At 44.7% G+C, this 13,318-nt stretch overlaps 1 protein-coding gene across 5 annotated transcripts in view; it reads right to left on the reverse strand.

Moving 5' to 3' along the window:
• cux2b (cut-like homeobox 2b) overlaps positions 1-4,022 on the reverse strand; it is a 280,485-nt gene extending 276,463 nt beyond the window's left edge. For all 5 annotated transcript variants that reach the window (XM_078421595.1, XM_078421594.1, XM_078421597.1 and 2 more), the window contains exon 1: positions 3,755-4,022. In XM_078421595.1, coding sequence (XP_078277721.1) covers positions 3,755-3,817 — 63 coding nt within the window. In that variant the 5' untranslated portion in view covers positions 3,818-4,022. The remainder of the gene's footprint in view (positions 1-3,754) is intronic.
• Between the last annotated feature and the right edge of the window lie 9,296 nt (positions 4,023-13,318).

The raw sequence follows: 13,318 nt of genomic DNA on the forward strand, positions 1-13,318 counted from the left end.
TCCGACCCAAAACATCACCTATTCGTTTTCTCCCGAGATGTTGCCTGACTGACCCTCTGAGTTACTCCAGCATTTTGTGTCTATCTTCAGTATAAACCAGCATCTGCAGTTCCTTCCTATACAATCCATTACTTTCCTCAGGGTTCTTCAATATCTATTTGATGGAGCCGGTGTTGTGAATAAATGCCGATACATGCTTAACAAAACAAATGCCGTGGATACCCACCACATCAATGGAGAATGGAAATGGAAATACTCAGTAAAAATGGGTACAATGGAGACAAACAAAAGATAGCACATTGATGTCTCTCAGAGAAAGAAGATGGATGGCAAAGTGCCCAGGAAGAGCCCATCACCTTCCAGGTAAAATCATCTCACCCTGGTCACAAATAATTGTCTCTTCTGGCACCTGTCACATAACAATCATGGGTAGGAAAGAACTGCAAATGCTGGTTTATACCGACGACGGACACAAAATGTTGGAGTAACAGCGGGTCAGGCAGCATCTCTGGAGAAAAGACTGAGAAGATGTTTTGGGTCTGGAACATCGCCCATGCCTTTTCTCCAGAGATGCTGCCTGACCCACTGAGTTATTCCTACATTTTGCCTCATAACAATCGTCACCTGATACGCCTTCCAACGTCACCTGCTGTGTCTGCTGCTCTAGAATCTGACTGCTCACTCACCAGAATCAAAGAATATATCAACAACCTGTAAAAGAGATCATCCTCGACACAGACGGGAATGCGGCTGCAATTGACAAGATGATCTGCAAGTAAAATACTTAAACCCTCCTCCCGCCACCCCCAACCATACACTGCGATCACCAGATGGCAATGTTTGTGTACGGGATGAAGGAGAGCAAACTACCATCGTCCTGTTTCAACCCAAAAACCTTAATGCTGTTCAGAAAATGAATGTGTCAGATACACTCAAGTACAGAAAAGAAGATGACAGTCCCTTTACACGTTGTTGCCCTTCAAGCTTAAATTTATTGGAGGAAAGTACTCCCAGTCAGGCTGGTTCCTATGCATCTTGGTTAATGTAATCAATTTTAAAAATATCCTGACAGTCCTCCAGTGCAGCGGTGGATAAATTCAACATCGGAATAGAACAGTAATATTTCAGGTAAGATCCCTGAGCTGATCTAAATTCAGCTGCAGGTTCACTCCAGTGTGTCCTGGTTAAGGCGAGGTTTAAAAAGGAAATGTTTTCTGGACAGCCCTTCCTCCAGACCTCTATACAAGGCATTGCTGTCAGGCACAACACTGCAGGTCTGGATATCACTGCCATTTTCATCATAACACCTGCTGTAACAAACTCCACAGAATCCTATCCCGGGAAAGATCAGAGGGAAAAGCAGGACAAATACATCCAATGGAATGAATCCAATCTAACTTTTTTAAAAAAATGATGTTCACGTTTTGTTTTTAAGTTATATAATATAAGAAAATAACTGCAGATGCAGGTCAGGCAGCATCTCGGGAGAGAAGGAAAGGGTGACGTTTCAGGTCGAGACCCTTATTCAGACTACGGGTCTTCGGGTCGAGACCCTTCTTAAGTTATGTGCCTGCAGAATTACACTTTTCACATCTTAAGCATTCCGATGGCATTGACTTTTGAAATCTCAAGTTCCTCAATTATTTTTTTTTATAATTCCCTTCCACTAAAAAAAAAATCTTATTTGTAAAGCGATAGAAAAATCTGGAAACTTCCTGAGCAAAAAAAATGTGATGTAACCTTGGCCAGGCAAGATCTAAAAATACTTCAAGGAATGGGAAGATTCAAAAATAGTTACTTGCAAATTATTAATTGATATGTGAAAAAGACATTAAAGGCTGCGATTCTCACTTCTCAAATGTCCTTGGTTTTCTTCACTCACTGATGTGACTCAGCTCAGCCAGGTTTGGGAAGTCAGCAGGGATGCGGGGAGAAAGCCCACAACTGGTTTGAACACGGGTTGAAACCTGCACTTTAGTTGGTGACGGTCGCATTTAGTCAGTTCACCTGCGCTGTGGGTAAATACTCTCTCCAAGGCGGCGGCTCATGTGATGGGCGAGCGAGCGAGCGAGTGAGCAGCCGGTCTGGAAGCGGCAGGCGGGCAAGGTCACCTTCCCTCTGCCCGGTCCGACGCCAGCAAATCCCCCGCCCTAGCCAGGCCAGGCCACGCCGCGCCGCCGCTCCCTACCCACCTCCAACTCATTCACAACATGCCCAACAAACCAAGCAGCAACGCACCGCTCATCCGCATCAGGAAACTCGGACCAAAAGGGGTCTCCCCCCCTCACTCCCTACAAAGACCACCTTCAGCTCAGGGTACGGTCTTCCTTCAGGTAACCCTGGGCAACGTGATCTCCTACCCCCCAATCCCCCATCCCTCCCCCTTCTCCAACCCACACCTCAACCTTTACACCTCTCCGACCCCCCCTCCCCCAACCCTCCCACTCCCCCTCTTCAAACTCAACCCAACCCCTCCCCTCCTTTGCCAACCCTCCCACTCTCCCATCCTCTCTTCCCCATCCCCTCCCACATCCCTCAAATCCCCCCCCCCTTCCTAACCTTCACCTTTCCCATCTCCTCAACTTTCCCCTCCCTGCCCGACCCCCATCTCCCCTGTCCCCCCCCATCTCCCCTGCCCCCCCCCCCCCCCCCAGCCAAGTCTCCTGGCTGGATATGGACTTGTCATCTCCTCTGTTGCAAGACATCAATCTCCCCGGGTGCTGGTGTCTCGGATTCTTTGATTTACAACTAAAAAAAAAACCATTAGGAACAGAGTAACACCGCACAGCCAAGATGAACTGCCCAATTCTGCAGATAGCTACACCGCAACACCAGAAGCGACCGTCTGCCGTCAAGTTACGTTCGCTGAACCCAGGTCTCAAATTAGCTTGAAGACGTTTAAAAACAGTGTTTCCAGCTCACGTTACAACGACTCCAAACTAAACAAAAACACCAATTGCATTTTTCGTCAATATCCTCATTTCTCCCAACAACTGCAGTCCAACCGGTCAGAGAGAGGGGGGAGGAGGGAGTGGTGGGAATAAACTAAAATGCCAAATACAAAGTTATCTAATTAATCCGCCACAGAAGTTCCATACAAGCGGATGGGCATCACATTGCTGCAGTACGAACTATAAATACGAAGTGCATTCCAACATCAGAAGCTAACGCGCTTATATAGAGGTCGCGAAGATTTTTTTTTACAAAAAGTTAACATTTAATTAATGCAACTCAAAACAATGATTTCATTTTAATGTGATGCTGGGGGGGGGGGGGGTGTAAATAAAACCCGACTGTAGCGAGCAAGAAGGCAAGTCTCCACAATCCAATGGAGATCCATTGAATGATCATCCTGCCCTGTTTATTTAAAACCTATTTCCCTAAACAGAACAAGGCGAAGACCCCGCGCACAGTTTGTATATATATATATATATATGTGTGTGTGTGTGTGTGTGTGTGGGGGGGGGGGGGTGGGTGTGTGGGGAGAGAGTGAGTGAGCGGGCAGTAGCTGGGACCAGCGATGCACAGCCCTACAGCGGCACCATGTTAGCGGCGACGGCGGCCGCTGCTGCCGCTGCTGCTGATCGATGATTGAACTGAACAAAGGCAGAGATCAATTTCTAATACGTATCAATCGGAAGCCCCGAGTTTCTGCCGGCAAAAGTAGCGCGGGGAGGCTCGGGGCGGCGGTGGGTAGAGAGGACAGTTTGTGCCCGCTCTCAGCCCGGCCACAGCCCGGTCCAACCACACTAACCTGAAGCCGCCGCAGATCCAATTTCTTCCAATATTGAAACATCGATCCCACATTGGCGGCCATCTTGGGGGATATTGAAGCGATATTTTCTCTTTATTTTCCGCCGGCTCCACTAAATATCCGAACTGGATTCCTATTCGACTGGCCACTCACTCCATAGACACGACACGACACACACACAGTGACCACAGGCTGGAGCCTCCAGACTCCAGGGCCATCTGCTCAAAGACAACTCTTCCCGGCTTTTTTTATCTTTGTTGAACTTCACTTTAAATTTTCCTCCCGGAGAAATGCACTTGATTTTGATCAGATTATTATCCCCCAGCAAAGTGAACAATTATCAGTGGGCGGGCCGTGGGGTGTTTTTTTTTTTAAGGTCTAAGCAAATTACAAGCACCTTCCCCAACGTTACACATGGGAGGGAAGAGACTGCAAAAAGAGTTTTTTAAATCCCTGTGTCAAATCCAATGTTTTTTTGATATTTTAACTTTCGTTATGTTCCCGCTGCGGTATTGCTTCACTCCTGTACGTTTGCACTGGACACAACTTTTGGGAATGAGTTCCTCCACCCCAGTTTGCAGAGAACTATTGATCGAAATAGATCATCGATCCAATTTAGAGACACCGCGTAGAAACAGGCCCTTCGGCCCATATCGACCATCACCCCCTTCACACTGGTTCTATGTTGTCCCACTTTCTCATCCACTCCCTACACGCAAGGGGGGGGGGGCAATTCACAGGGGGCCAATTAACCTACAAAACGTTTCTTTGGAATGTGGCAGGAAACCGGTGCGGCCGGAGGAAGCCCGCGCGGTCACAGTGCAAACTCCACACAGCCCCAGCACCTGAGGTCAGGATCGAACCCGAAGGCAGCAGTTCCACCAGCTGTACCACTGTCCCGGCCATAACTGCTACAAAACAATCCCCCATCTCGATATGATTCCAGTGTGAGTGATTTAAACGGACTCGCAATCTAGTGGAGCGGCAGAAGATTTCTATTTTAAGGGCTGCTAACGTTATGAACATGTTTTGCAAGAAAATAACTGCAGATGCTGGTACAAATCGAAGGTATCTGAAGAAGGGTCTCGACCCGAAACGTCGCCCATTCCTTCTCTCCTGAGATGCTGCCTGACCCGCTGAGTTACTCCAGCATTTTGTGAATAAATTATGAACGTGTTTAATCTGTCCACAAAGTAAAGGGGCTGTTACTGCCCGGAGTGTACATAGTTACCCCCACCCACCCACCCACCCACACACACACCACCACCTTGGAAAGAGGGCGAAGAGTCCTCGCCAAATTTTACACTTGTTTTCTGGTTTAATACGTTTTCCAACGCGGTGAAAACAAATAAATACAGAGGGGGGCAACTCTCCCTGATTGTGTTTGCAATATCTTTGGGGCCACTTTGGTTCCGCGGCAGCGACATGAAACACTGCGAGTCGCCCTGGGCTGAACCACCGACTCAGTTACAATGCGGGACCACCCACTCACTGTGCGCCGTTCCCACTGACTCCCACAGTGAGTCTACAGAGCAAAGCCTCTTCCACCCAGGAACTGTCTGCCCGTTTTATTCACAAAATGCTGGAGTAACTCAGCAGGTCAGGCAGCATCTCGGGAGAGAAGGAATGGGTGAAGTTTCGGGGTCGAGACCCTTCTTTAGACCCCAGAGTGCTGGAGTAACTCAGCTGGTCAGGCAGCATCCATGGAGAACACGAACAGGTCGGGACCCTGGAACACACAGCATCTGCAGTCCTCTGTGACGATAGAGCGAGGGTGAACTTCTGAAGAAGGGTCTCGACGCGAAACGTCACCCATTCCTTCTCTCCCGAGATGCTGCCTGACCTGCTGAGTTACTCCGGCATTTTGTGAATAAATCGATTTGTACCAGCATCTGCAGTTATTTTCTAATACTAACTGTCTACCCGTCCCGGAACAGAGAAGAGGAAAGGCAACACAAACAAACCCGGCTCTCTCTCTCTCTCTCTCTCTAACAAGGGAGCACGGAACTCGGACTTCAATAACTAACGATTTAACTTTCTGCGAGGAGGCGATTCGCCTGCTGTGGGAGGCACAGATCCAGGAAGGATATAGGCGGCACTTCAGAAGTTCACCCTCGCTCTATCGTCACAGATGCTGTGTGTTCCAGGGTCCCGACCTGTTCGTGTTCTCCATGGATGCTGCCTGACCATCTGAGTTACTCCAGCACTCTGGGGTTTTTCTTGTGCTCTCCCGCCTCCCCTTCCTCTCCCCCGCTCACGAACTACCAGAGGTTCTCACGGGAGGGGACAGGACACTTCTCTGGGACGTCTTTCAACCTGTATTCATTCACCCTGCCTCATGTTAAACACGTTTACTTTCGAGGTGATCTATTGTAATTTAAAAAAATGCTTCGATACAGAACAAAGAACAGTACAGCACCGGACATTCCCTTTGATGTCTCGTTTTCACACCTTACCCTCCCTTATCTCTGTGAGTCCCTGTGCCCTGACTCTCAGTCTGAAGAAAGGTCTCGACCTGAAACGTCACCCATTCCTTCTCTCCAGAGATGCTGCCAGTCCTTCTGAGTTACTCCAGCATTTTGTATCTATCACTGGAGCAAGCCATTTGGCTCTCAGTGTCTGTGCTGAACATGTTGCTAATCCAGTAACCCTTGCATTCCCCCTCTCTCCGTCCCTCCCCCGCCCTTGCTAGTTTCACAGGTTGTGTAGGAAAATAATTGCAGATGCTGGTACAAATCGAAGGTATCACAAAATGCTGGAGTAACTTAGCGGGTCAGGCAGCATCTCTGGAGAGAAGGAAACATCACCCATTCCTTCTCTCCTGAGATGCTGCCTGACCCGCTGAGTTACTCCAGCATTTTGTGATACCTTGCTTCACTGTTTGTACCCCTCCCACAGCCAACAATGGACCATTGTGGGCTCCACCTTTCTTGAGTCATTGGTGTGTGATTGGTTCTGTACCTTTTCATAGCTCTAGTTTCCCTCGCCCCTGACTCTCAGTCTGAAGAAGGGTCTCGACCCGAAACATCGCCTATTCTTTTTCTCCATTTTGTGTCTATCTTCAGTGTCTATCTACATTGCTGAAACTTCTGCCTTGTTTCTTCAGAAACGTCTAATGCCCACCCTTCAGAGACCCATATATATTTTTTCTGCTGGTGCTAAACTCTGAATTTAGTAAACCATTCTATCAATACTGTATTAATATTCTAGGCATGTTTTTGTTGTTTAATTTTGCCGTTAACCTCACTTCATACAATTTAAAATATACTGTATGAAGCAAGCAAATTACATGTCCATCTTTTGCAAAGGTTGACAGACACCGCATTAAAGTGTTTTTGCTGCAGTTTCCTGCACTTGGGGAAACAATGCAAGTGAGGTGTCTGCAGTTGTAAGCATGCAGTACATAGAATACAGAACATTACAGCACAGGAACAGGCCATTCGGCCCACAATGTCTGTGCCGAACATGAAGCCAAGACCGATTCTTATCTGCCTGCAAATAATCCATATCACTCAATTCCCTGCATATCCATGTGCCACTTTAGTTTAGAGATACAGCGCGGAAACAGGCCATTCGGCCCACCGAGTCTGCACTGACCAGCGATCCCCGCACATTAACACTATCCTGCACACACTAGGGACAATTTTACCTAGTCAATTAGCCTACAAACCTGTACATCTTTGGAGTGTGGGAGGAAACCAGAACTCCCGGTAAAAACCCAGGCAGGTCACAGGGAGAAACTCCATACAGACAACATCTGTAGTCAGGATTGAACCCAGGTCTCTGGCGCTGCAAGGCAGCAACTCTACCACTGTGCCATCGTGCCACCCCTGTCCGAAAGTCTTTAAAATGTCACTATGATATCTGTCTCCACCACCACCCCCGGCAGCATGTTCCGGGCACCACCTTCTGTGTAAAAAAACTACCTGGCACATCTCCTTTAAACTTTGCTCCTCTCACGTTAGTTATGGCTTCCAGTATTTGATTTTTCCATCCCGGGAAAACAGATCTGACTGTCTACTCTATCTATGCCTCCCATGATTTTATATACTTCTACCAGATCTCCATCCAACAATCTAAGTCTGTCCAAACTCTTCCTGTAGCTAAATACCCTCTAATCCAGACATCATTCTGGTAAACCTCCTCCGCACCCTTTCCAAAGGGTGTAATGGGTTGACCAGAACTGCATGCTAGACTACAGTCTGGGATGAACTATTGCAAATTCTTGCCATGTCTTTCTTGGCAAATGCACATTCCAGAAGGAGATGGATGTCGGTCAGATCTGACTGTGCATGCTCAACAAGTACAACTTGAAAACAGAGGGAATTGTACACTCTCTGCTTTCTTTCAATCAGGGAAGGTGGGGCTGGAAATATTATCTTTCATTCACAACATAACACGCAGGCAGAAACATGTGGGATCAGGTTGCCCACAAGCTTGCCGGCATTAAAGAGGACATCTATCACGTTTCACCATTGGCACAGTCACAATGTCTTTTGAAACTTCTGGGGCAGTGTATTTAGTTTAATTTTAGTTTTAGAGAAACAGGCCCTTCGGTCCACTGAGTTTAACAACGATTAAAATTCAAAAAGTTATATCAATAATCAAAAGGTTTAGTTTAGTTTAATTTAGAGATACAGTGTGGAAACAGGCTCTTCAGCGCACTGAGTCCACACCAGCCATCGATCACCTGCTCACTCTAGTTCCATGTTATTCCACTCCCTGCATACTAGGGGCAATTTACAGAGGCCAATTAACTTACAACTTGCACATCTTTGGGATGTGGGAGGAAACCGGAGTACCCGGATGAAACCCGCGCGGTCACGGGGAAAACGTACAAACTCCATATAGACAGTACTCGAACTCGGTTCTCTGGTGCTGTGAGACATTCTATACAAATCAGAAATGTATCAATATTTTTTTCTTTTGGTATTGTAAGTTGATTTAATTACATTCTTTTTTGGGGGAGGAAGAGGTAAATAAGCTTCATATCTCCACAAGAAGATAATGTCACGACTTTGTAGAAGGTGGGGTCCCAAGAAGCTTAAATTTAGGTTTAGGTTTATTATTGTCATGTGTACCAAGGTACAGTGAAAAGCTTTGTTTTACATTCTAGCCAATGAATAAAAGATAAAACCATACATAAATACATCAAGCCAAACTCCAGTACAATAGGTCAAGTGAAGGGGAAGGTGCAGAATGCAGAATATAGTTCTCGAGCAGACTGATCATCCGAGTTGTAATTTGGCTAATATGCTACATACCAGTAGTTATACACATTATTCCAATGTCTCCAGTTCCAACATCTTATTAACTCTCCCTCCTAAATTAATCTACTAAGATGCATATAATGAGCCACAAGCTGTTCCGTGCTGCATTCTGTCATTAGGTACCAGTTTTGCATTTAAACACAACAGCAATCGGGATTGAGATACGGTGATATGGTCCATGAAAATTCCTTCATGCAATTCATTCTTTTTTCCATCACGGTTTGCATAATACAAATCCTGGTTCTCTCACTGCTTCTACTGTTATTCACTGCAGCTTCTGCTATCACTTTTGTCAGTCCCATGCTTCTTTACACATTCCTAATTAACTGCCTGAGAAATTTTGAAAGGTCAATATTGCAAATGTGCTATGATTGGCCATTGTGGTTTTGTTACCCTAAACGAAACGACGTATTGAAGAATCACACACGACCACAAGTTCCAGCAATCGTGTCTGCAGGCTGTAAATTATGATTAAAAAATGAGTATTCATTCATTTTTCCCTCTGAGGAAAAATGTCCTATTGTTACATCACTGGAAAAAGAATATTCCAGTCAATTGAATATGCATGCATGACCTGTTGAATCTCTGTAGTGGTTGTATAACTCTTGAAGAAAATATCGTGGGTATCTTCACATTTGTTATCAAAATATAAGTTTAGTTTAGAGAGGTACAGGGCGGAAACAGGCCCTTCAGCCCACTGAGTCCACACCGACCAGTGATTCCTGCACATTAACACTATCTTACCTACACACAACTGGGGTTTTACGCTTATACCAAGCCAATTAACCGACAAACCTGTAGGTCTTTGGAGTGTGGGAGGAAACTGAAGATCTCGGAGAAAACCCACTCGGTCATGGGGAGAACGTATAAACTCCGTACAGACAGCACCCGTAGTCAGAGTCGAACCCGGGTCTCCGGCGCTGCAAGCACTGTAAGGCAGCAACTCTACCGCTGCTCCACCATGCCGCCCTTAAGTGTAAGACTAACCACTGGTTCTAATCTTTTTTTGGTGACACCTGCATTAACTAAATCAATTCTACAAGATAGGTTGCTGGCTATATCCATATCAATATGACAGTGGAATAAATTTAATTCATTTGCATCAACACTGGACTCAAAGTCATCGGTTTAAATTATCTGTTAAGACCAAAGATGTTGTTGGTGTTGTTGTTGTTCATCCTTCGGGTTCAAAGATGACCATGACTTCACTTTCAGTTGGAGGATTGGTGACTGTGGGTCTGGAAGTGACTGGACAGGCCAATCCGGGCCCGGAAGTCACGCCCACACGTAGGACACAAGTGGATGGGTGCTGCAATGGAAGTGGAGGTAGCCCGGGCCTTACGCACGGTGCGTTTCCTCTGGGCCTCTGCAGTGCGTCTATCTGCCTTGATGTTATCCAGCAGGGTTCACACGTTCCACGTACCGAGGTTGAGCACCTTCAACTTGTTTTTTCTTATTATTCCGACTGCTGATTGGGATTGCCGCCAGCCGCGGTATGCTGGCCAATGTGAAGTGAAGCAGGCTAGCCCCTTCCTCCATGGAGGTGAGCAGAGCGAATCCTAAAGAGGGCTGCTCAGACACCCGGGAGGCCCGACGAACTCCACTGCTGCTTCGGTCCAGTAGAGAGCGACCCTATGCCCTATGCCCCGGGCCGCCAAAGACCAAAGATGACAGATGTTCTTTTAACAAGACAAATTATACGTGGGTTTCCTAAAAAGTGACAATCATTAACAAATTCTGTTAGCGGATGGAGGTAATTGCAAGACTCGCTGCACTTGTACCATTTGCCGTTGTCTGTGTTTTAACATATAATTTGTACCATGTTTCCAGATGCGACAACATTTTTCTGTCTTAATCAGGTCATCAGTAAGAAATGACAAGGGTATTTCAGAGTGAGAAAACACATCTCTGCTTGGAAATGTGCTGGTCCATGAGCTCACTGTCTCTTATATGTACGATTCTAGTAACCATGTTCAAGGTTATACAAGGGAAAAGGCTGCTCCTAAAAGATGTAATGCTCAGAAAAAGTGGCATCGCAAAAAAGGTGTATTGCTTTGTGAACAAAGCATATTAATTAGACAGATAAGCCAGCACGTGATTGTTTTGTCATTGTGACATTAATATCAAATACGTGTAATAAACCAATCCGCAGAGTTAAAGTGAAGCACTCAAAATGGGTACAAACCTGTAAAACATTGAGCAGTGAAGTCAGAGCTCGTGACAGAGTTTGAATACGAAGGGAGGGAAACAATTAATTCAATAATGATTAATGAACAGACGGGGAAGGGTTGGGTTTCAGGGCATTTGAGCTGGTGTGCATTGGAACACAATGCAGTGCAGAGGGACATCAGAAGATAGGATACGGGTTTGTAACAATGAATCTTCTCACAGCAAGATTCATCAACACTGGCAGCAGCAGACACTACAGAATGCAAGCGCCTCGAGCATTGTGGAAGAAACTAAAAACAAGAATCTCCCCAACATATTTCATGCACTTTCTAACAACTACATTGAGAATAGTGTTGGACTTGAAAGGGTTTGGTGTATCAGACAAGGAAACATAAAGACAAGAAAATGTGAAATGACTTTTAGAAAAATGCAGCTCACACATCCAGGCAAGTGTGCTTGTTATGTTATTCTTCAACACTGATTGATAGGAACATAATTTTTTTATTTCTCTCTCCGTTAGGTTGCAAAGACATCATAGGTCATTGCATTGCCGGACTATTATCTGTCAACATCATTAATGGTCGGCTATTGCTCAGTGTAGCTAACTAGTGAGAAATAAAACTGTTCTCCCCACACAGCAGAGTTCCTCAGACAACACCTGTGTTGCTACAGTCCATGTGACAGATTGAAAGGACATAAAGTGCAGGAGTAACTCAGCAGATCAGGCAGCCTCTCTGGAGAACATAGATAGGCGACGTTTCTGGTCAAGATCCTTCTGACACCAAATAAAGTTTAAAGTAGCACATCATTTTTTTTCCTGAAAATTTCCCTTTTTAGTTTCACTGGCTTGAAAGTGCTTCTAATTTTTAAAAAACATATCTATCACCGAGATCTAAAACTGCATGTTTTATATATAAATCTGAAGAGATCACTTCAAAAAGTAAGATTAAACAATAAAAAAAAACTAAAGTCACCATACCACAAACTAAACATCGACGTAGCAATAATTGAAGCATAGCATAAAAATAGATGGAACATTTCACTGAATAAAATGGTCAAGTCCAGGAGGCCTCAGGTTTTGATGCTACCATAATTCACATAGACTTTGTGAAATATTGCAGTGTGAAATATTGAATTGCATGCCTTGGAATGTAGGGAGAAAACAAGAGACTATAGGGCCCACTCTTGGCTTTTTCTGTAAACACACTAGGAATTGGAATTTGTTCATTGAGAGTTCAATCGTCACATGTCCCAGCAAAGGGACAATAACATTTTTATTGCTGCAGCTTTACAGGCCCATAAATGCAATAACACACAAATAAATATACAATAATCAATAATACAATAAATTAATAATCAGTAATGCTAGGTAACCAGACCCTTCTAGTGTAGAACCAAAGGCCATAGTACAACCAAGCCAAAGTCCAAAGTAGATCATAGCTGCTGAGGTAGGTTTAGTGGTTTGGGTTGTGCAATCTAAACTATGCTCAGTATTTTGTTCCCAATGAAGACCAACTCCCAGGAATAATCTGTGTTTATCAAACAAACATTGTGCCCATTTTAAATTATAATTGATATATTATTATAAGCGTGATATTTATTATTGTTGTCATATCTCTTCAGTAGCATTACTATCTTGTGTCATCGGATTTTTGCAATGAATCTGTGAAATATTCTTTAGTGAATTTCTGATACTAATTCATTTGGTTGTTCTTTATTAGTGGCTATTATTAACATCACTCCCCCACTGTCCTACCCAAGTTAAATGTGCATATATTATCTCTATACTGAATCAGTCAGCAGGGAAGAAAAATAGTTAAAACAAAAAATATATCTAAATACAGGCATCTTAATAAAAACAATTTCACATCTGCACATTCCTCCTGTCTGAATCACTCAGTATCTAATGTCAAAACTTTGTCATTCTCTGTGTCAGTTCTTTCCTAAGCAACCCCCTAATGCGTTCTGCTTGTGTAAAAATTTCCCTGGTTTTGAAATCTGGCCACTAGATTTCTAAAAATTGTTCAAAGTGTTTCAGAAGTTGCTTTCATCATTATCTCTTCCACGCTATTTGATGCCAAAACTAATATTTTATTTTAAATCGTGTGTGTCGAGCAATGTGATT

Source organism: Rhinoraja longicauda, chromosome 25 (genome assembly GCF_053455715.1).
Source record: "Rhinoraja longicauda isolate Sanriku21f chromosome 25, sRhiLon1.1, whole genome shotgun sequence".
In the NCBI taxonomy this organism is placed as follows: domain Eukaryota; kingdom Metazoa; phylum Chordata; class Chondrichthyes; order Rajiformes; family Arhynchobatidae; genus Rhinoraja; species Rhinoraja longicauda.